At 40.8% G+C, this 22,628-nt stretch overlaps 2 protein-coding genes across 6 annotated transcripts in view; one reads left to right on the top strand and one right to left on the bottom strand.

Annotated features, from left to right (window-relative positions):
- The window catches only part of cacna2d4a (calcium channel, voltage-dependent, alpha 2/delta subunit 4a), a 158,754-nt gene that overhangs the window by 70,386 nt on the left and 65,740 nt on the right, over positions 1 to 22,628 (bottom strand). The window lies entirely within an intron of this gene.
- Positions 1 to 22,628, top strand: part of lrtm2a (leucine-rich repeats and transmembrane domains 2a) — a 40,283-nt gene that overhangs the window by 3,415 nt on the left and 14,240 nt on the right. For 2 of the 3 annotated variants that reach the window (XM_047389110.1, XM_047389108.1), the window contains exon 2: positions 7,670 to 7,860. In XM_047389110.1, the coding sequence (XP_047245066.1) occupies positions 7,755 to 7,860 (106 nt within the window). In that variant the 5' untranslated portion in view covers positions 7,670 to 7,754. The remainder of the gene's footprint in view (positions 1 to 7,669; positions 7,861 to 22,628) is intronic. The other variant, XM_047389109.1, reaches the window with a different exon arrangement.

The raw sequence follows: 22,628 nt of genomic DNA on the forward strand, positions 1-22,628 counted from the left end.
GTCCTATAGCTTTTTAGCATTTTAAAACATGAGTTATAGGTGTAGGTCAGAGTAGATGATTTTATAGACTTGTTTCTAGAGCTACTTGCTCAGGAGACCCACAGAAATTCTTCCCCACTTAGATAATTATCCCTTGTGTTCATTTGGAGGTACGTAGGGCATAATTATAGTTATACTGATACAAATCTATATCCCCATCACTCTCCTTCTTGGTCAAATAGCCCTTACACAGCCAGGAGGTGTGTTTGGGGTCATTGTCCTGTTGAAAAATAAATGATGGTCCAACTAAACGCAAACCGCATGCCGCTGCAAGATGCTGTGGTAGCCATGCTGGTTCAGTATGCCTTCAATTTTGAATAAATCCCCAACAGTGTCACCAGCAAAGCACCCCCACACCATCACACCTCCTCCTCCATGCTTCACGGTGGGAACCAGGCATGTAGAGTCCATCCGTTCACCTCTTCTGCGCCGCACAAAGTCACGGTGGTTGGAACCAAAGATCTCAAACTTGGACTCATCAGACCAAAGCACAGATTTCCACTGGTCTAATGTCCATTCCTTGTGTTCTTTAGCCCAAACAAGTCTCTTCTGCTTGTTGCCTGTCCTCAGCAGTGGTTTCCTAGCAGCTATTTTACCATGAAGGCCTGATTCACACAGTCTCGTCTTAACAGTTCTAGAGATGTGTCTGCTGCTAGAACTCTGTGTGGCATTGACCTGTTCTCTAATCTGAGCTGCTGTTAACCTGCGATTTCTGAGGCTGGTGACTCGGATGAACTTATCGTCCGCAGCAGAGGTGACTCTTGGTCTTCCTTTCCTGGGGCGATCCTCATGTGAGCCAGTTTCTTTGTAGCACTTGATGGTTTTTGTGACTGCACTTGGGGACACTTTCAAAGTTTTCCCAATTGTTCGGACTGACAGACCTTCATTTCTTAAAGTACAGGTCCTTCTCAAAAAATTAGCATATTGTGATAAAGTTAATTATTTTCCATAATGTAATGATGAAAATTTAACATTCATATATTTTAGATTCATTGCACACTAACTGAAATATTTCAGGTCTTTCATTGTCTTAATATGGATGATTTTGGCATATAGCTCATGAAAACCCAAAATTCCTATCTCACAAAATTAGCATATTTCATCCGACCAATAAAAGAAAAGTGTTTTTAATACAAAAAACGTCAACCTTCAAATAATCATGTACAGTTATGCACTCAATACTTGGTCGGGAATCCTTTGGCAGAAATGACTGCTTCAATGCGGCGTGGCATGGAGGCAATCAGCCTGTGGCACTGCTGAGGTCTTATGGAGGCCCAGGATGCTTCGATAGTGGCCTTTAGCTCATCCAGAGTGTTGGGTCTTGAGTCTCTCAACGTTATCTTCACAATATCCCACAGATTCTCTATGGGGTTCAGGTCAGGAGAGTTGGCAGGCCAATTGAGCACAGTTATACCATGGTCAGTAAACCATTTACCAGTGGTTTTGGCACTGTGAGCAGGTGCCAGGTCGTGCTGAAAAAGGAAATCTTCATCTCCATAAAGCTTTTCAGCAGATGGAAGCATGAAGTGCTCCAAAATCTCCTGATAGCTAGCTGCATTGACCCTGCCCTTGATAAAACACTGTGGACCAACACCAGCAGCTGACACGGCACCCCAGACCATCACTGACTGTGGGTACTTGACACTGGACTTCTGGCATTTTGGCATTTCCTTCTCCCCAGTCTTCCTCCAGACTCTGGCACCTTGATTTCCGAATGACATGCAGAATTTGCTTTCATCCGAAAAAAGTACTTTGGACCACTGAGCAACAGTCCAGTGCTGCTTCTCTGTAGCCCAGGTCTGGGGAATGCGGCACCTGTAGCCCATTTCCTGCACACGCCTGTGCACGGTGGCTCTGGATGTTTCTACTCCAGACTCAGTCCACTGCTTCCGCAGGTCCCCCAAGGTCTGGGGGCCCTTTTCCACAATCTTCCTCAAGGTCCGGTCACCTCTTCTCATTGTGCAGCGTTTTCTGCCACACTTTTTCCTTCCCACAGACTTCCCACTGAGGTGCCTTGATATAGCACTCTGGGAACAGCCTATTCGTTCAGAAATTTCTTTCTGTGTCTTACCCTCTTGCTTGAGGGTGTCAATAGTGGCCTTCTGGACAGCAGTCAGGTCGGCAGTCTTACCCATGATTGGAGTTTTGAGTGATGAACCAGGCTGGGAGTTTTAAAGGCCTCAGGAATCTTTTGCAGGTGTTTAGAGTTAACTCGTTGATTCAGATGATTATGTTCATAGCTCGTTTAGAGACCCTTTTAATGATATGCTAATTTTGTGAGATAGGAATTTTGGGTTTTCATGAGCTGTATGCCAAAATCATCCGTATTAAGACAATAAAAGACCTGAAATATTTCAGTTAGTGTGCAATGAATCTAAAATATATGAATGTTAAATTTTCATCATGACATTATGGAAAATAATGAACTTTATCACAATATGCTAATATTTTGAGAAGGACCTGTAATGATGGCCACTCGTTTTTATTTACTTAGCTGCTTTTTTCTTGCCATAATACAAATTCTAACAGTCTATTCAGTAGGACTATCCGCTGTGTACTGTATCCACCTCCTGCACAACACAACTGATGGTCCCAACCCCATTTATAAGGCTTGAAATCCCACTTATTAAACCTGACAGGGCACACCTGTGAAGTGAAAACTATTTCAGGTGACTACCTCTTGAAGCTCATCAACAGAATGCCAAGAGTGTGCGTAGCAGTAATCAAAGCAAAAGGTGGCTACTTTGAAGAACCTAGAATATAAGACATATTTTCAGTTGTTTCACACTTTTTAGTTCAGTATATAATTCCATATGTGTTAATTCATAGTTTTGATGCCTTCAGTGTGAAGCTACAATATTCATAGTCATGAAAATAAAGACAACTCTTTGAATGAAAAGGTGTGTCCAAACTTTTGGTCTGTACTGTAGATTTTGGCTGCCCTAATGTTCAGGTCAAATGGATTTAAAAAAGCTTTCTGACAATGTCTGGCTCACCACCACATTACACATTTATTTTGATAGGAGCTAATGGTTAAACAGGGATACATGGCTGCTGAGGCGACCATCAAGAACAACCTGTTATCACTTCTAATCTGCAACTGGGGCTGTGCAATTAATGTATTGATGAAGAAATATCTGTATCAAAAGGATTTGGCAACTTTCTGCTTTGCAAGTTGTGCTTTGGGCACTATTAAACCAATGATTGATGAGTAAATTTAGTAAATAATCAAAAGTTCAATATTGACCATTATTATTAAATAAATAATATGATTATCATTTTTTCCATATTTGAGCAGCCTCACAACAAAAATGATTAGTGGCCATTTTGTGTTGTCAACTTATAATGTAAGAAAAAAATACTTCACTACAAGCTCCTAAAATGTTTTAAATACATCAAATATTTCCTTGTCACAGTTGCAGCACGAAATTCTGGTAAATTCGAAACTAACAGTAGCCTTTTACAGAGCTGAGATGAGTAGAGCCAAAAATTTTAATGTTGTAAAAGAGCGTATTTGGCTTTAACCAGTGGAAATAAAACCCTACAGCAGAAGACTAAAATAATATACATCACTAAATATAATCTGAATCCTTAACCTCCTCTCATAAAAGTTCCCTACCGAACGAGACATAAATCACTACACTGTGCACTGACAAGAAACATTTAGAGGAAACTTTATGAGGAGAACCTATCATAGTTGAAGACACAAGAGGGATGGACATGCTTTGTCTTGACAGAAAACATGCGACACAGTTGGTCAACAACAACAAAAACAACAGAGCAGCAATATGGCACAGTTTGTGGTTATCTTAACTAACAATTTATAATATCTCTAATCCTAAGTGTGTATTTCAAACTTATTTTGGCAACCATTTGTAAGTCATAGCAAAAGAAAGGAGAAAACACTGAAAAAATTTGATTAAAATATAATTCACACAAGTCTTTCTTTCATTTTTAAAATTCTTTCCCATTATAAGAGAATATTGCTGTGTAAATACAATGTGTTTCTCAGGATAGAAATCAGTTAATTAGTTTTCAAACAATTTGAGCCTTTTAAGGAATCATTCTAAATGATTTTAATAAGATTTGGACTGAACTGAATGGATTAGAGCTAAATAAATACATTATATTGAATTTAAACTCATATTTACATCCACATTATCTAATACTTATATTAACCTGACCTTGCCACATATGCTCTTGGCTTCTTGGACCAAATTGACTGTCTTTTTATTAGGAATTTTGGGTTTATTTTTGATAAAAACCTCAATTTTGACAGATAGGTCAACGCAGTAGTCCAGTCTAATTTTTATTATCTGAAGCTAATTGGCAAAGTTATGCCTCATCTTCCTCATGATGTCATTCAAAGGGTCATTCATGCTTTTATCTTTTCTAGACTGGACTACTCTCTTTAAAGTAGCACTGAATAGTCTCTCCTCCGCCATCTCCAGGTGGTCCAAAATTCAGATGCCTGTCCTTTCACTAACCACTAAAGACAAACAAGTTCACTGTGTTGCTCAATAAATTTCAAATTATTAAATTAATGGCATAAATGTGGAGTCACTAGAAGTATCATCCAAAGCAGGCCCAACGGAGAAAATTTTAGTCTGCATTAATTAATTAGAGTTCTAAATATTCTCAATGGGTTACTACAAACACATTATGTACATCACTACAGCTTTAAACACATGCAGCCTAAAAGGAAACATGCTTTTCTTTAAATTAAGACCAGAGAATTTCTAAAACATCTTTCTTTTCTTATCAACGCTACTGTGCTCATTTATAAAGAATATCTTGAAATTTCCCAGAGGAGCTTAGCTAATGTGACTTTAATCACATGCAGGAAATCTATCTTCAGAGCTTCCTTGATTCATGCCTCTGTCACTTTGTCGAGGAAAGGAAAGTTGATTCAGAGTAAGAACTAGAATGAACAGGAACATCAAGAAAAAAAACAATGACGAATGAAGGTTTAAACAGATTTAAAATTGTTGGAGAAATGTGAAAGCTTAATATCAGAACAATAGGTTGCAATACGTTTGATATTTTTCTCAGTGTCTGGCAGGTACTATGAACAGCACTTTAACCAGAATTAGCAGCAATATGATTTGCACGCAACAATCGACACTGACACTAACACAAAGTCAAACTAAATGACTCTAGTGGTGGTGGAGAGGAATCTTAATGTCCTCCTTGTTTACCCCTTGCACCTATTTTTATTTCCCCTCTCCTGCTGGGATTTCCTGCCCCATCTTATTTTCCAGAATCCTTTCATCAACGAGTTTATTCCACAACTCCGTTCCTCATCATCTCTCTGAGTTAACCTATTCTCCATCTGTATGCTCAACCACAATTTCCATATTTAACCAGCAGTAAAAGACCTGCTGACACTCCTGACAGGTTGGTGAAGGTTACTCATGGAAGAGACTGCTTCACAGGATCTACAGTCAGCTGAACTCTCACAGACCTCCTGTTAATCTTGATATCCAAACGGTTTCTGTTGCACATTATTCTCTTATCTATCTGGCTGTTTAATGTGGTGCAGGTGGAGATTTACATAATTACAATACTCAGCACAAGCCCCAAATGCACCTTCATCTCTTGTCAACTCAATGTCAAGTCATACCACAAAGATAAAAAGGCATCCTTTCAAGTTTTCCCCACAAACATGTTAATCTGATTAGTGCCACATTTCACACGCTGCTGATTGGGTTTGATGATAGTTGGGGAAAAGACAGTATTTTAAAATTGCACTAATTGGCCCAGAGGCTGCAAGTCAACAGTTGTGCGGTATTGAGTTGCAAACAGGCTTTCATACCCAGGACTCATTGCACCATGTTTCATGACAGCAAGAAAACGTTTTTTAAAAGCCAATCTACCCCACTGATAGGAGAGACTAATCTTTAACCTTATTAAAGAAAATATTTTAATCAGCAAGACCTCACTGGCCTCACTAGAGGCTGAAATAGGGATAGGGAATTTTGACCTTATCTAGATATTATGTGGTATTTATTGTAACAACAATAAAAGCGATGACAAAAAGTATTTTAAGATTCTTTGCATTCGACTTTGACAACAGATTGCTTTGCTATGACTACATATCATTGCAGTCACAGCAATACAAGTGTTTTAAACAACTTTGAGGCAAAATGATTGGTACCATTGCTGTCAATACTTGGCATAACCCCAATTATCTGGTAGGAGAACACTTGGTCTTCTCTTCTTACATTTCACAAGGTTAGATCATATAAAGAGAAGAATATTTGACGAGTCCTCATTTCATTAGATCTTCCAGAGTCCTGGATCCTCTCTTATTCTCTCTTCTCTTCAGCTTACATCAAATATTTTCTATAGGACTAAAGGTACAGATTTTCTCAGAAGATGGTTGATTTTGTGGCTCTAGAACCATTTCTGGGTTGATTTGACCATATATGTTAAATTATCCATAACCCATTTTCAGTTTTTATAGACATCACCAGTTTAAAGATGCCATTCCCACAAACAAGGCCTTCAGAGCATTTAGAAGAAAAAGAGGCCCACATCATCTGGGATCCCCCACTATACTTAGCAGTGGGCATGAGGTCTTTTCTTTATGCCAATCCCTCCCAGAGTGTTTGCAGCACTAAATCTTAATCTTAGTCCAATCTGATTAATGGACACAGTTCCAGTTAAGCTCCAGTAGAGTTTGGCACCTGTTTACATTTGTGATTATTGGAAAAAAGTTAATGCCAGTCTTTACTGCAGTTCTTTATCTCTCTTCACGTCCTGCTCACTGTGTTTGGTGGCATTATAACATGAGTCCACATCCAGCCCTGTGGAAGTGGCTAAATAAAATGGGTCTCTTAATTGTGTCATATTTATGCCCCAGGGAAACTGAAAGTCGTGGATTACTTATTTGAAGTTACAATACACTCTGATAATTGTTAAAAAGTAAAGTTTAATAAAAATTCTCAGGTAACATTTAATTTAAAGAGATTGGTAGGGGTGATTTTATTAAAACAATTATTTCCTAATGTAGGAGTTATTTCCTGACTGATTGAATAGACTCATATTATAAGTTGGATTTTCAATAACTTGTCAGTGTGAGATTATGAAACTGCAATAAACGATTAATTTATTTTAAAGAACACATCTTTACCAGAGGGGCTCAATAAATCTGTCCTGACCTTTATATAAAATTTAAATTGCTGTTTAGTTTTCTGTGTCTATGTTTCTCTCATACTCTGAATTTTTGCATCTTCTCGTTCTCAGCCCTCCGCTTCCTTTGTCAGTCCCTGTGACTTCCAGACAGCAGCAGTTGGTGTTCTGTCTGTGTTAACGCAAACTGCTTACATGAACTACTAAATACATTAATTATTCATGCATCAGAGTTTCTGGTGGGTCCCTTTCTGATGCCTGCGCACACATCCACCTTCATGCACACAAGAAAGTAAAATTGCAGACTTATGCACACGCAGGCATTTTTAATGTATGCAAGCAAACATTTTCAAACAAATGAATGTGTATGCACACTCACTCCTGATGTTTTATAAAGAGTCATGAATCAAAGTGTGTGTGACACAGCACTAAATGATGTGATATGGCCAGGGTTTAGGACATGTTTGTCTCACTTGTCTTTTATTTCCCTGCTCAGGTAATTTGTTGCTGTTTTTCGTCAGTCTCTGTCCATGTGGAGGCTGCAGGCATGACAGCCTGACCCCATCATAGCCCCACTCCGCATGAGGTGGAAGGCCACAGACGTCTGTGTCATGCCCCCTTACATTCACCCCCCTGGGGGCACTGGACTGTCCCCAACCAGTGCTACCATCTACTTGACCAGACATGGTAAGTTAACAAAGAAGAAAAAGGAAATACATTGCTTCTGTCCTACTCAACTCTGTTCTGCTGTCCTCCTAACTGCATGGAAGCAGGACTATTGCCCGTTTTGACAACTGCTAATGTTAGCTTGCTCAGCGTGATTGGACTCACACATACACACAAACACAAAAGATGAAGGCGCTGATGGCTCGTGCCAAGTCTGTTGGTGAAATCCCAAATGGCTGTATGTTTTAGTGCGGGCAGAAGTCTGTAGAAACAATGCAGCGGGAGGAGGAAGATAAAGATGGATCCGAACATTTTTTTCCTTTTTTTTTCTATTATAGTGGAAAGCTGCACCACAGACATTGCTTCTCCTTTGTAACACTCATCTTGTCTTTCTGGGGCTTAACCTTAAGGGTTGGTAAAAAATCAAAATGCAAACAGCCTCAGTATTTCTGTGGTATGGTTCTGTGACATAATCCTTCTCATGTGTTAAAGTTCCTGTCCTAAGCCCTTGACCCTTACCTAACCTTTACAGCTTGTCTTCACTTGAACACCCCATCTGCCCCTCAACTGTAACATAATAACAGCTGAGCAGCAGCATTGTAAACCACAACTGTATGTGTCAGTAAACCATTCTCTGTTTTCCTCAAACTCTTGTTTTTGTTATTGTATGGTCACTTACAGTGCCTTACAGAAGTATTTATATCCATTTTGTCATGTTACAGCCACTAACTTCAATGGTCTTTTATTAAGAATTTATCTGATAGGCCAACACAAATTATTATAGCTATTAAAGTGGGAAAAAATGAAAGATCATTTTCAAAATCGTTTAAAAATACAAATCTGAAACGTTTAGCTTTGTATTCAGGCCCTTTCTCTTTAATACTCTAATTAAAAAAAAGTGCAGCAATCGTTTTCTGAAGTCAGCGAATTAGTAAATAGAGTTCACCTCTGTGTTATTAAATGTGCATATAAAGACAGTTGTTTTGTGAATGCCTCAAAGGTTTAGTGAAAAGTATCATCAAGAACAAGAAGAACTTGGTTAGCAGGGTTAGGTTATAAAGCAATATCCCAAGAACTTATATAAATGGAGGTAGCTACATACAAGGTAAACCAAGAAGAAGACCTGTTAGAGACTGCAAAAGATTTGAGACTGGGAGCAGAAGTCTGTCTTCTAGCAGCACAGCAACAAAGCATTAAACCAGTGCTACAATGGAATTAGTCAGTCAGTCAGTCATTTTCTACCGCTTATTCCATAGTGGGTCGCGGGGGAGCTGGTGCCTATCTCCAGCAGTCAATGGGCGAGAGGCGGGGTACACCCTGGACAGGTCGCCAGTCCATCGCAGGGCCACACACAAACAACCAATTATTTACTTCAATTTAAAATTTTCTTCAATTTGTCTATATAAAAAGTTGTGTATGTATCTCTGTCTCTTCCTGCCTCTCACCTTCACCTGTCACTGTTTCATTTGTTTTGTCCCCTTCTTGTCATTTTCTACCGGACCTTAATCATTCAATCTTTACCAATTTCATACTCAAAAATCTCTACATGTAGGGGTGTTGTGGATTAAACAATATGGATGAAAAACTCTGCAGAGATTTTTTTTAAATAACAGTTTGGCCTTTTTTACATCTAAAATGAGTACATGCTTTACAAACCCATCCTGCTGTGTCTGTACAAAGCTGTACAAAGCCTAATCAAAAGAAGAAAAAAAAAAAAAAACAGGGACGGTCCTAGTAGTTGGATAGGTTTTGGCTCTTCAAGAGGTGCCTTGCAAAAAACACCCCCACAAACTGCCGTGGCAACACCAGGCAAACTTAATAACAGGGCAACCACTATCCATCAGAACCATGCACACCCACACAGAATCTCGACATCACTACAAACACCACTCTGGAGGCTGCTGTGAAGGAAAAAGGTTTTCTACTAGGAACCTCTGAGAAATGATCAAGAGCCTTTAATATGCTTTTTTGTAGTCAATTTGAGCTATACAGGTAGTGCACACAGTGGTCTGGGAGTGAGAATTGATACTTTTCAGCTGCAGCATTTCATTGCATGCTGAAAGTGGTAGTTGCACAACATTGTCTCGTAAACAGGATTCATCTACCATCTTTATTTATGGTTGCATGAAAGAAGTCACACAAGTAATAATTACCAGAATAACTGGTACGTTTTTATCTTAACCTGTCCTAAATGTTTTATCACTTTAATTATCTTATACTGATACAATACTATTATCTCTATCAGCTCGTTAACATGCTTCAAACATTGGGGACTTTGCTCTGTGAAAATAATTGAAAAACACTCTTTTCAGTTTTAGTATCATAATACTACAGACACTGTATTTAACTTATCAAGTGTGAAATAGTCTCTAAGTTCAAATAAATGTATTTTAATAAACTAGAATGTGCATTGTAAATAATGCCCTTTTTTCACTCTATTGAAACTTTCTTTTGACAGATAAACACATTGAATTATAAAAAAGGTAACATGTTTCTTCTAAGTGAAAAAAATGTTATAGTAACAAGTCCCAAGTTGAATCTTGTAAAGATTTTGGGGCGTGAACTAATTGTAATTCTAATTTTAAAAGGGGATAGAATATAATAAGTTTAAAGTAAATTTCAAATCAAGAGTCTCGATAACAACCAAGATCTCTGACTTTATATTCAAACTATCAAAATGTCATTAATTACTGTAAGGTAATGCTAAACCATCAGAAAACTGAAAAGTCTAAAGAAAAGAAAGTTATTAAATGTTAAATACATCACCATAACAGTTCTGAGTAAACTGTAGGAAGACAACAGAAAGAAGGGGGTGAAGAGGAGGACAATTGGGAGATGTAAGATCAAAGAAAAGGAAGAGATGGAAAGATGAAGGAGAAGAGTGGAGCGATGAGAAGAGATAAGTCTACAAATGACAGGGTGGCCATATGGTGCCTTTAGGCTTTCACAATCCCAGCAGAGGGTATCAACACACACAATTGTACACAGAAAGCATGGGATAATTCCAATCCACATGCTTGAATATACACTGTATCTGTGTGTGTGGTGTGTGTGTTTGTATTTGGACACTTTTAAAAGTCCAAAACAGAGCCCAATAGCTCATTGCTTTTAGTAAAAACAGTGAGAGCAGAGTGAGCGAAAGCAGTTCGGATTTGATTTTTAACCAGTAAATAATGCAGTCTGGATTTGCAATACGGGATTTGGAAAAAAACATATAAATACAAATAATGATAGCATTAAGCTAAGTGCAGCCATAACATAGTTTAATGGAAAAAAAGAGAGTAAGGTTTGGAAAAGAGAGATTATAGCAAGGTATTGAACTGGCGTGTAACACAGTCGTTAAACTGACAGGTAAATTAGCAATATTGGTCCAATTGAAGAAGTTGTAATAATAATAGTAATAATAAATAACCAGTAATAATATACATTTAATTTTGAGTGACACTGCAGTTTGGTGGATTGGACACAGGTTTTACATTAATAGTATTTAACAATCCAGTTAATAATGTGTTTGGCCAAATCCTTGCTGCAAATCATTCCTCTGAGGGCCATCTGTTTGGTAGATGAAATCAGGTGCTTGCTGGGTGGTGACAATATTCAGTCTCCTGGAATATTTGGTTTTGCATTATGATGCAGCAGTTTGTCATTGGCTGTGCTTCATGGAAATCGTGGAGCTTTCACATACTGTTTTGTGAGCCTTATGTTTATTGGAAAGGATAACTTATTGGCCAACAAACCAGATCTGTTATGATTTGGGTTTGTTTGGTTTTGGGTTTTTTCTTTATTTTTCCCCCGTTAAGGTTTTTAATCGTTCTTCTGTTTATTATTATTATTATTATTCTTGTTAGATTTTTTAATCATGTTTCTGTTTGTTTTTCTGGTCATGCTTTAGTTTTGTCAAGTTTGGTTTTCGGATCTGGTTATGCTTTTGTTTCATGTTTTTCTAGTTTCTGTTAGTTTGTGTTCAAGAGACTCTGTTTTGCTCCAGCCACGTTTTGTTCTTCTGTCAATTAACGTTATCCGGTTCATGTGCACCTAGTTAATTTGTCTTCTTGTTTCACCTGGTCACACTCCATATATACACACCTGTCATGTTTATTCCTCGCAGAAACATTCTCAGATCATGCTCATTTCTTGTTTTGTGGATCATGCCAAGCCTGTCCTGCCTGTCCGTTTATTGTTTTGTTCCTGCCTCTTCTGAGAGTGAGTTTTTGTTTTTTTAATTAAATCGTTTTGCACTTACCGTCATGCTGCCTGCTAGTCTGCATTCCGGGGTCCTCTATCTTGCAAGCCCTAAGAAGCTCAGCTTGCAAAAATCAAGAATTCCTTTAGTGGATTTATTTAAGCAAGTCAAAGTGTGAACTTTAAATATTGTCCAAGTAAAGTTTCCTTTTCTTCTCTCCTAAGATGTTTTTATATTCCATCAATCTACCTTGTAGATCTGTACATTTGAAATGCCACCTTTTTAAGTTATTCTGACTGCAGTGTGTCATCTTAGATTCTTCCTTGCTATGGCTTGTGTTTTGGTGTTTAGTGAAAATATTTTGAGAATTTTGTACAACAGAAGTGACCACAAGCTTTTTGGGGTATAGATCATGGTGCAAGCAAGACACTAAATGTACATACTCCATATTAAATAAGTAGTTGGTGCAAAACTAATACTGATGCATGATATTTAAACTCACATACCGATCTAGCTTGAAGACAGTCATTTACATTATAGCTCAGATGTACATAAATTTGACACCTGTAAAGGTGACAGAAAAAAACCCCTATGATCCCATTACACAATCATAACTGACTAGCAATGCATGTTGGAGCAGGCATGCATTTAAAAGTTACAGAATAGTAAGTCTCGAGGACTGGACTTGGACACCCCAGCTTCAAACATTCTGAAAGTGTCCAACCCTGAATTTAGGGTTCCCAGAAGCAGCTACTTCTACAACAATAAACAATTCATGAAAGAAATGTGCTACAGAGAAATATGTTCTGAAACTGCTGTTTCACCTCTAGATTTCTTGTCTTCATCCTTTCGCTCTTGCAATTAACGCTCACAAAGACAAAGTCACCACATGTCAAACCCTCAACCATCTCTATATTGTCTAGACAAGTCTACCTGTCACAACAAATTGCTATAAATAACATGAATTGGAGGGTGGCATGAGGGCATGCCCCCCAGCCCCTGCTGGAAGCTAAAATACTAATACTCTCTCACCAGTGTTAGATCTATCAGAGGCGTAATGGAAAGAGAAGACAGAAGGGATTAAAGTGGGAATATTATAAAAAAGGAGACAGAAGGATAAGAAGCAAAGAGGGGTGTAGAAGAGAGAGGGGAAGGCAAAAATGGGTAAATTTATTAATGCCATTAGAAGAAAAGGTAGAAATGAACAAAAACAAGCTTTTGTGTGCTCTTTCCTCTCATCACAATCTCAGCAAAGCAGAGAATAACCCCCAACACCCTGTCCCTGCTTATTCTAAGATTTTGCTTGTTCGTGCATGTGTTTGGGTGTCTGCGTGTGTGAGACAGTAACATCCTGTGTTTGGGTAAGCAATTATACACCTATTTTAAAAAGAGAGCCAGGAGGAACAGTTCAGTGAATTATGGAAAAAGACGTAATGTGGATTTAATGGCTGGGTTTGATGCCCGCTGGTTTTCTCTCCTTTCTGCCTTCAGTCTGCACTTACTATTATGGATTCACAGCTAAGGCTTAGTTGGTTGCTAACAGCTTTTCATGTAGTTCTTTGATGCAACAGACATTGATACCCCCAAACACTGGCTGTCTAACATGTATCTGCAGTGTAAATATGGACTTGGATTTTAGTAATAATTAGACAAACCTCTTGATGATACAATACTGTAATATTGTTGCTTTAGACAAACTGTTAATTACTGAGATAATATAGAAGCATTTCTTATGCACCTGTTTTCAAGAGTTCATCATTACACAACTGTCATACCTCTTAATCTTACTTACATTTAAATTAAACACAATTTTCAAGATTTGGTTCAAGAAAATGCAGTGCAACCAGATTCCTAATTAATAAATAGAGCCCAACTGCATGTAATTGAATCTTAGTATAAAATCCAGTTGTTCTGAGAAAGGTTTGTTAGAGAACAGTAGAGAAAAAACAGCATTGTGAAGACCAAGAAACACACAAGACAGGTCACAGATAAAGTTGTGGAGAATTTTAAAACAGGGAGAGGTTATAAAATGATATGCACAGCTCTGAACATGTCACAGAAAACTGCCCATCATTGGAAGATAAAAAGAGCATGGCACATCCGATAATATACGAAGACATGGCCATAAAACTGGACTGACTGAACAAACATAGAGAGCATTAATCACAGGAGCAACCAGAATACCAAGGGTAACTCTGGAGGAGTTGCACAGATCCACAGCTCACTGTAGACAGAACAACTATTAGTTGTGCACTCCACAAATCTGACATTTATGGAAAAGAGGCAAAAGGACAGCTATTGTTGAGAAAAATCCATAACAAGTACCATTTGCAGTTTGCCACAAACCATGCAGGGTACACAGTAAACATGTGGAAGAATGTGCTCTGATCATAAAAGGTATCAGAATATTGTGCCAGGTAATGTATCCAGCACTGAGAGCCCCAACAGTTTAAATTTAAACTCTGCTCTCTAAAAGCACCAGGGCACACTTAGACTCAGAGCACGATTTAAAACACTGAAGAGAGAAGAAATACAGACCAGTGAGTCCTCTGTGTGGAGGACACCTGGTCATCCCCGTAACAAGATAGCAGCAAGTCTGCCACTTGCATGGAAAACAGCTTGTGCCTTGGTAACATGCAACTGGGCTCAGTAACAGAAGTGCCCTGTGGTGGTGACATCATAGATGGGTCCAGTGTCACTCAAAGGCCCCTGGATATAAACTTACAGACAGATGAAGCCCTGAAGGTGTCAAGAGGCATCACCAACAAGACACCATTAAACAATATTAAGTCAGCAAGACAAAACCAACATCAGGTGCTGTACCTATACAATTCTTTGTTTAGGTCTTAGCTAGTTTTGCAACAATGGTGTTTGTGAGCATTTACTAAATAGATGTAGCCAGTACACACCGACAGTGCTGTGACTGCAGTAATTCTTTTTAGGCAGGTCAATCCTGGGAATATTCACCATTATTTCATTGGTTGTGGATATTCGCTCTCAGTGTGGTTCCCTCTTTCCAGACCGATGAAAACATTAGTAACTTTGTCACATGTTCTTAAATTTCTTTAGATTGGGCGATGATGTGTTGAGATCTTTTATCCTGCTTCATGTTGTCAGACTGGTTCTATTTAAGTTATGTTTTTATTCTGCAGGGGTCTGGCTATTACAATTATACTCAACATAAAATGTGGTCAATCAGAGGTAATTCGTAAATTATCAAGAGAGCACTTATTTTTTCATATCGTGCTAGGTTGGTTTGCATAGCTTTTTCTTTTAACAAATGAAACAATCAGTTAAAAACTGCATGTTCTATTTACTCAATTTATCTTTGTCAGATTTAAAATTTGTTAGATAACCATAAAAATTCATGACATACTCATCCAAGGGTGATTAGAAGAAGAAAAACAGATGGAATCAGAATTGGAGAAAATACAACTAAAGACTTTACATGATAAAAAAACAAAAAGCTCTTAAATATTAAGAAATAAATGCTAAGAAGATGCAAGTAATAAAATCTGCTGGTGAGCCAAGGAGTCTCCCTGGTATGTTAAAAGTATCTGCGCCTGGAGTTTAGGCAGAGCAGTTTTTCTTCACCCCTTGTGGATACACACACACTCAAGGACGCACGCACACATTCATACACACACACAGACACCGTTGCACAAGCATATGCCCACTCAAACATAAACGGAGAGATACAAGTCGTGTGGATAAGCCATTGGCTGGAAACAAAGTCAACCAGTGTAACGAGACACTGAGGGAATACAGAGAAGTGCTGAGAGGCTTGAAGTGAAGGGGAATGAGAGATATAAAGGGAGTCTGTTGGGAGACAGATGTGTAGAGTGAAGACAGCAAAAGTCATATTTAGCTTAATACAAAAAGAAGGAGCAAATATTCCAGCATTTATTTTTAAAAGACAATTAAGTTAAAGGAAAGAAAAACAGGAAAAACATAAGTCTAGAATAGTTCAAAACAAAGAGGTCAACTGAAAAAGAAATAGGAAATTAATCAAGTGTGCTGGAAAAGCATGAAGTGAAAATGAAAAAGACAGAAGGCATTTTTTCTTGCAAGGGTGCTTTTAAATTGAAACATGCACACTGAGAAAGAAAAACACAAATACGCTTTTGCGCTAATTGCTCAAACCAGACAAAGAAAGTCAATATAGAAACTAGTCTTTTTTGTATGGTTTTCTGTTGTCTCAGCAACCTTTTCTCCTAAACATGAACAAAGACAAAGTTGTGAAATGTATTTACATATAATAGAATGGATAACGATTTTCAAAGTACTGCAAGCCTCCGAATATTGATGCATCAGTTGCTCAGAACCAGACTTAAATCCCCTGATTTTTTGCCCGACTGACTTGACTGGCATATCTGGAAATCAAAAAGCCATTTCTTTGCTGTTTCATGAAAGTAACATAGCAAAACTACTAATTTGCACTGGTAACTACATATCTGCTGTGTGGAAAGGTTTACTGAGTGAGGAAGACTCAAAATGGGTGATACTAAGTAATTAGATCATGAAAAATTGCGAAGTGTTGCCAATCTGTATCAGCATAGAGACTGTAGTAAATCTATGGAGTACATTCTGTCCATTGCTGTTCTATGCTCTTGCAGAGACTCAGTTTTTTTTCCCCGTATTTTGTTTCCTTAATAAAGCAGCTTTTATGCATATGTCTTCAATGATTAGCACAGTTCAAATTACGAAAACACAATTTTAAAAACAAAATCTCATTACACCATAAAAGGTTATAGTGCTATTAAAAACGTTTTGATTGTGAATGGGTTCCTTTGACTGTCCATCAAATGCAACATCTCAGACACTCCACTGCAGATGTGAGAAGGCAAAGAATTTTACATCAGAATTTCCTAACCACCAACGAGCACATAGCCTAAAAGTGAAGCTGTATGTTAGACCAAAAAGATGCACATAGAATGTGATGTAAAGATGCTTTGCCCTCACTTACAAGCATAAGGAAAGAATACAAGTACTTCTCTGCCTCCAGCTAGGTTTCAGCAAAGTTAACTTTTAGCAGAATGTGTTCAGTTTTCAGAAAAGGCTGGTTTGTCTGTTTAAGAGCCGTCCAAAAAGCCAAAATAATAAAACGAGATTTTGTTTACCTTGAACAGTTATACACAGGCTTTAAGATTAAATCTGACGCATCAAAGTTTCAATAATCAAGCTGTACATGTATACCACTTCAATATTGGTACCTTATAGTATTTTCTATTTAATTTAAGATATTTCTATAACTTGTACTGATTTGGGGTTTGCAGAAAATATGTTTATTTTGTTACCTCACACACTCTTTATGTTTTGAGATGTGTGTTTGTGTGGATGGGTGTGTATGTGTGGGGGCGGGAGTCAGGGGGGAGATGCTGGGGTTACAAAATCTGATTAATGAAGGTGACAAAAAGAGACTTTTTTATTAAACCAGAAACTAGATAAAACCATAGCTGGCACAGCTGCTTTGTCCCTCATTTTTCAGAGGGGACCCTACATATGGGTTTTCTTTGTTTTCTTTCCTGTCAAAGTCCCTTTGACATACAAGAAAGGTAATAGTACTTGCTAATTTCTGCACTGGTTTATTTATTTATTTTTATTTTTTAATTTGTCATATCTCTGCATTTCAGGCTTAACATATGGAGCAGATAGTTGGCTACATGTGCCAGAGCAGTTTTCCTCTACAAAAAGGATATCTCAAGACAGTGTCCTATTGTGTGATTAACTTTAGTAATTCTAGACTCAATCCAGCAATAAAGAATGCAGGGCATATTGATGGTATAGTAACCTGTGGCTGTATGGCCTTCGACCATTTGGAGTAATTGTGTGTTGGTTTTAGGGTAGACGGGTAGAAAGTGCAAGTGAGCATGTTGCGCACAACAACAGCTATGATGGTAGCTTGCGCTGCTGTTAATGTTACATTCAGACTAGAAGAAGAAGAGCCGAGCGTGGCACCTTTTAAAAGAGGAAAATAGAAGAGCAGAGCGCAAGCTTCTCAGCACAGATGGGGAGCTGTCCTGTGATATGGTACTGTGAATCGATTTATTTTTTTTGGATTGGGCGGATCCTTGCTCTTTTAAGGTTGGGTTTGCGGTAGGTCTTCCAGCAGTTTATGGTGTAGCATTTTGATGAGGCTGACAAAGGTGGGGGAGTCCACTCCATAGAGCAGTAGCTTGAAATGAACAGGTCTATGATCTGTGTGTCCACTACAAATCCACAGGGCTCTGTGAACTCTGACTCACCCACAGCTGTTGCAGAGTCACCAACAAGCCATTTAGTTTCAAGCTGAACAACAATTCAAAACTGCTTTCAGCTGACGTGTGTGGAACCTTCACCTTGGTACTGATCAACCCACAGGGGAGCATTGATTTTGCCCAGGTTGAAGTTTGCTTTTGTTTTGTTTCAGAGGAAAACTGGTTGGACACTATTATTAGTGATTCGAAGGAGTTGAAGTTACATAAAACAAGCCTAATTTAGCGGAAGCTATTCGGTCCTCTAATGGTTTCCGAAATTGATGATGCTAATCCACTAAACAAAAAATTTGCTGTTAGCTGTTAGGGGATTAGTGAAACTGTGCACACACAAATGTGAGTGGCAAGAGGGTGGGCACCAAGGCACCAGTATGAATCCCCCTTAGAGGCCAGCTCGCCAAATGGCCCCCTCTAGTCCCCGCAGCGCCCACACCAGCCCAATGCCACAGAGGCCAGTGACACCCCAGAGATCTCCAAAGACACCTCGTGGGAGACCCCACAGGGCAGCTGCCCCCGCAGCGAGAGCTGTGCCGGAGAACCCAGGCTAGCCAAGTGAACCAAGACCACCACCGGCAGCCTAGGACCCAGAGATCTGCCAGACCAGCCAGAACTACAGGCACCACGTATGTGTTCCCAGCCTTCAGACCTCTACTGTCCACCCAGAAATAACCAGATCCCTCATTCCCCCTCCTAGGTCCAGACCCAGTCCACCAAGCCCCAAACCCCGTGACTCCTGGCCCACCCACCGGGCTAGGGACGCTGACACCCCCCACCCAGCACACAGCTAGTCACACAACCGGGAGTCACAGCAGGCGCCAAGCTGCCTGTGGACCCAGCCACACACCCGCCCATAATAGCCAGAGGAGGAAGCAGGCCAGACAAGAGTGCACAGAGGCCCACAGCCCTGCCCCGTCTCAATGACAGCAGCCGCAGCACCCATACCCCACAGCCAACAGCTCCATGCCAGACCCACCACCACCCCAGGGTAATGACCAAATGCCCAGTCCACCTAGGGACAGCACTGCCCCGGCAGTAGCATCCTCATACCCCCAATGCTGAGGTTACAATGCCCAAACCCCCTACGGCACTAGGCGATGTATTCAGTTTTTGGTGACCAAACCACTTAGTTATTATTTTCTATGGAGAGAATATCTGCATGTAAAAAAAACCAAGAGAATAACTTCTAACAACATATTTTTACAATGCATTTTTTATTCTTCCCGTTCTTATCATTTTTTACAATGCTTAGAACTGAAAGAACAATGTGGCATCCATTTGTTTCCAAATCTACTTTTGTGGTGTTCCCAACAAGGCAAAGTGACAGCCAGATTGGAACTGCATACTGTAGGCATGTTGATAGGTCTTCACATAGTTTTAGCCAGAAGCCTTAGACAGGTGGACAGTGACAAAGAGCATGTAGTCATCAGGTAAATCTTCCATGCAGTTTGGACATGTGTTGGTACGTGAAAAACCCATTTTAAATATCCTTGTTCCTGTGTATTGCATTCTATGAAGGATTTTGTACTGGGTTGTTCAAAATGGGTGTTTGTCTCCATGGGATTAAAGATCTATTCATTTTGAGATATTCCCTCCAAGCTGTCAGATGTACGATATTGATGCTTTTAAAACAGCTGTGCTGCTTAAATAAAGGGCTGATAAATGGAATATCTTGGATACAGAGTTCCTCGCATAACATTTGTTCAATTTCTTTCCATAGACTGTCTGAAGGATAAAAAATGTCAAAGTTCCAGTCCTCCTATTTTTTTTTTGTGCCTTTTATAAAGTCTTTAAGCTTACGCATGGAGGTTTAGATGCAAATAAACATTTTTATATGATCGAATCTATTTATTGAACCAAGTCTGGGCTGGTTTAACTGGGATCATAAAGAAGAAGAGTTTATTTTAGGGAGGATCATCATTTTAATAGCAGAGACTCTTCCCATGTGACAAAAGGAGAGTGCTTCTCTGCGTGAGGTCATTGTCTATTAATTCAAGTAATGGGGTATAATTTACATGTGTCAGCTCATTCTGCCTGGGTGATGAAAGAGTCTAACCCAGAGTCCCCAGTCTCTGTTTCCACCACAGAATGCGTGATGGCAGGATTGAGGAGATCCTCGAAGTACTCCTTCCACCGCCCGATAATGTCCCCAGTCGAGGTCAGCAGCCTCCCACCCCCACTGTAAACAGTGTTGGTGAAGCACTGCTTCCCCCTCCTGAGGCGCCGGTCGGTTTGCCAGAATCGCTTTGAGGCCAATCGGTAGTCCTTCTCCATGGCCTCACCGAATTCCTCCCAGGCCCGGGTTTTTGCCTCTGCCACAGCCCGGGCCGTGGCACGCTTGGCCTCACGGTACCCGTCAGCCGCCTCATGAGTCCCACAAACCAACCACAGCCGATAGAACTCCTTCTTCAGCTTGACAACATCCCTTACTGCCGGTGTCCACCACCGGGTTCGGGGATTGCTGCCGCGACAGGCACCGCAGACCTTGCAGCCGCAGCTACGGGCAGCAGCATCGACAATAGATGGAGAACATGGTCCACTCAGACTCTATGTCTCCAACATCCCCCGGAATCTGGTCAAAGGTCTCCCGGAGGAGCGAGTTGAATACATCCCTGGCCGAGGGCTCTGCCAGACGTTCCCAGCAGAGCCTCACTATGCGCTTGGGCCTGCCAAGTCTGTCCGGCTTTCTTCTCTTCCAGTGGATCCAACTCACCACCAGGTGGTGATCAGTGGACAGCTCAGCCCCTCTCTTCATCCGAGTGTCCAAAACATGCTGCCGAAGGTCTGACGATAGAACAACAAAGTCGATCATCGATCTCCTGCCTAGGGTGTCCTGGTGCCAAGTGCACTTATGGACACCCTTATGCTTGAACATGGTGTTCATCATGGACAATCCGTGACTAGCACCGAAGTCCAATACGAAACACCACTCGGATTCAGATCGGGGAAGCCATTCCTCCCGATCATGCCTCTCCAGGTGTCACTGTTATTTCCCACGTGGGCGTTGAAGTCCCCCAGCAGAATAATGGAGTTCCTAGGAGGGGCACTATCCAGCACCCTCGATAGGGACGCCAAGAAGGCCAGGTACTCCTCACTACCGCCTGGCCCGTAGGCCGAAACGACAGTCAGAGACCTGTCCCCAACCCGAAGGTGCAGGGATGTGACCCTCTCATCCCAGGTTGAAGTCACAGAGGTGGTTAAAAAGCTTCGCAGTGGCAGGGCTTCGGGGGTGGATGAGATCCGCCCTGAGTACCTCAAGTCTCTGGATGTTGCAGGGCTGTCATGGTTGACACACCTCTTCAACATTGAATGCCGGTCAGAGACAGTGCCTCTGGATTGGCAGACTGGGGTGGTTGTCCCCTTTCATAAGAAGGGTGACCGGAGGGTGTGTTCCAACTACAGGGGATCACACTCCTCAGCCTCCCTGGTAAGCCCTACACCAGCGTATTGGAGAGGAGAATCTGGCCGATAGTCAAACCTCGGCTTCAGGAGGAGCAGTGTGGTTTTCGTCCCGGCTGTGGAACACCTGTACAGGGTACTCGAGGGTTCATGGGAGTTTGCCCAACTGGTCTACATGTGTTTTGTGGACCTGGAGAAGGCATTCGACTGTGTCCCTCATGGTGCCCAGTGGGGGGTGCTCCAGGAGTATGAAATTGGGGGCCCTTTATTAGGGGTCATCCGGTCTCTGTACAAGCTGAGCAGGAGTTTGGTCCGCATTGACGGCACTAAGTTGGACCTGTTCCTGGTGCATGTTGGAATCCGGCAGGGCTGCCCTTTGTCAACGGTCCTGTTCATAACCTTTATGGACAGGGTATCTAGGCACAGCCAAGGGCCGGAGGGGTCTAGTTTGGGGACCAGTGGATTTCGTCTCTTCTTTTTGCAGATGACGTGGTCCTGCTGGCACCCTCTAGCCAAGACCTACAGCGTGCGCTGGGGCGGTTCGCAGCCAAGTGTGAAGCGGCCGGGATGAAGATCAGCTCCTCCAAGTAAGAGGCCATGGTTCTCGACTGGAAAAGGGTAGCTTGTCCTCTTCAGGTTGGAGGGGAGTTCCTGCCTCAAGTGGAGGAGTTCAAGTATCTCGGGGTCTTGTTCACGAGTGAGGGAAGAATGGAGCGGGAGATCGACAGACGGATTGGTGCGGCTGCAGCAGTAATGGGGGCACTGTGCCGGTCCGTTGTGGTGAAGAGAGAGCTGAGCCGCAAAACGGAGCTCTCGATTTACCGGTGTGTCTACATTCCTACCCTCAGCTATGGCCATGAACTTTGGGTCATGACCGAAAGAACGAGATCCCGGATACAAGCGGATGAAATGAGCTCCCTCCGTAGGGTGGGCGGGCACTCCCTTAGAGATAGGGT

The sequence above is a fragment of the Girardinichthys multiradiatus genome, chromosome 17, assembly GCF_021462225.1.
Source record: "Girardinichthys multiradiatus isolate DD_20200921_A chromosome 17, DD_fGirMul_XY1, whole genome shotgun sequence".
NCBI classification, from domain to species: domain Eukaryota; kingdom Metazoa; phylum Chordata; class Actinopteri; order Cyprinodontiformes; family Goodeidae; genus Girardinichthys; species Girardinichthys multiradiatus.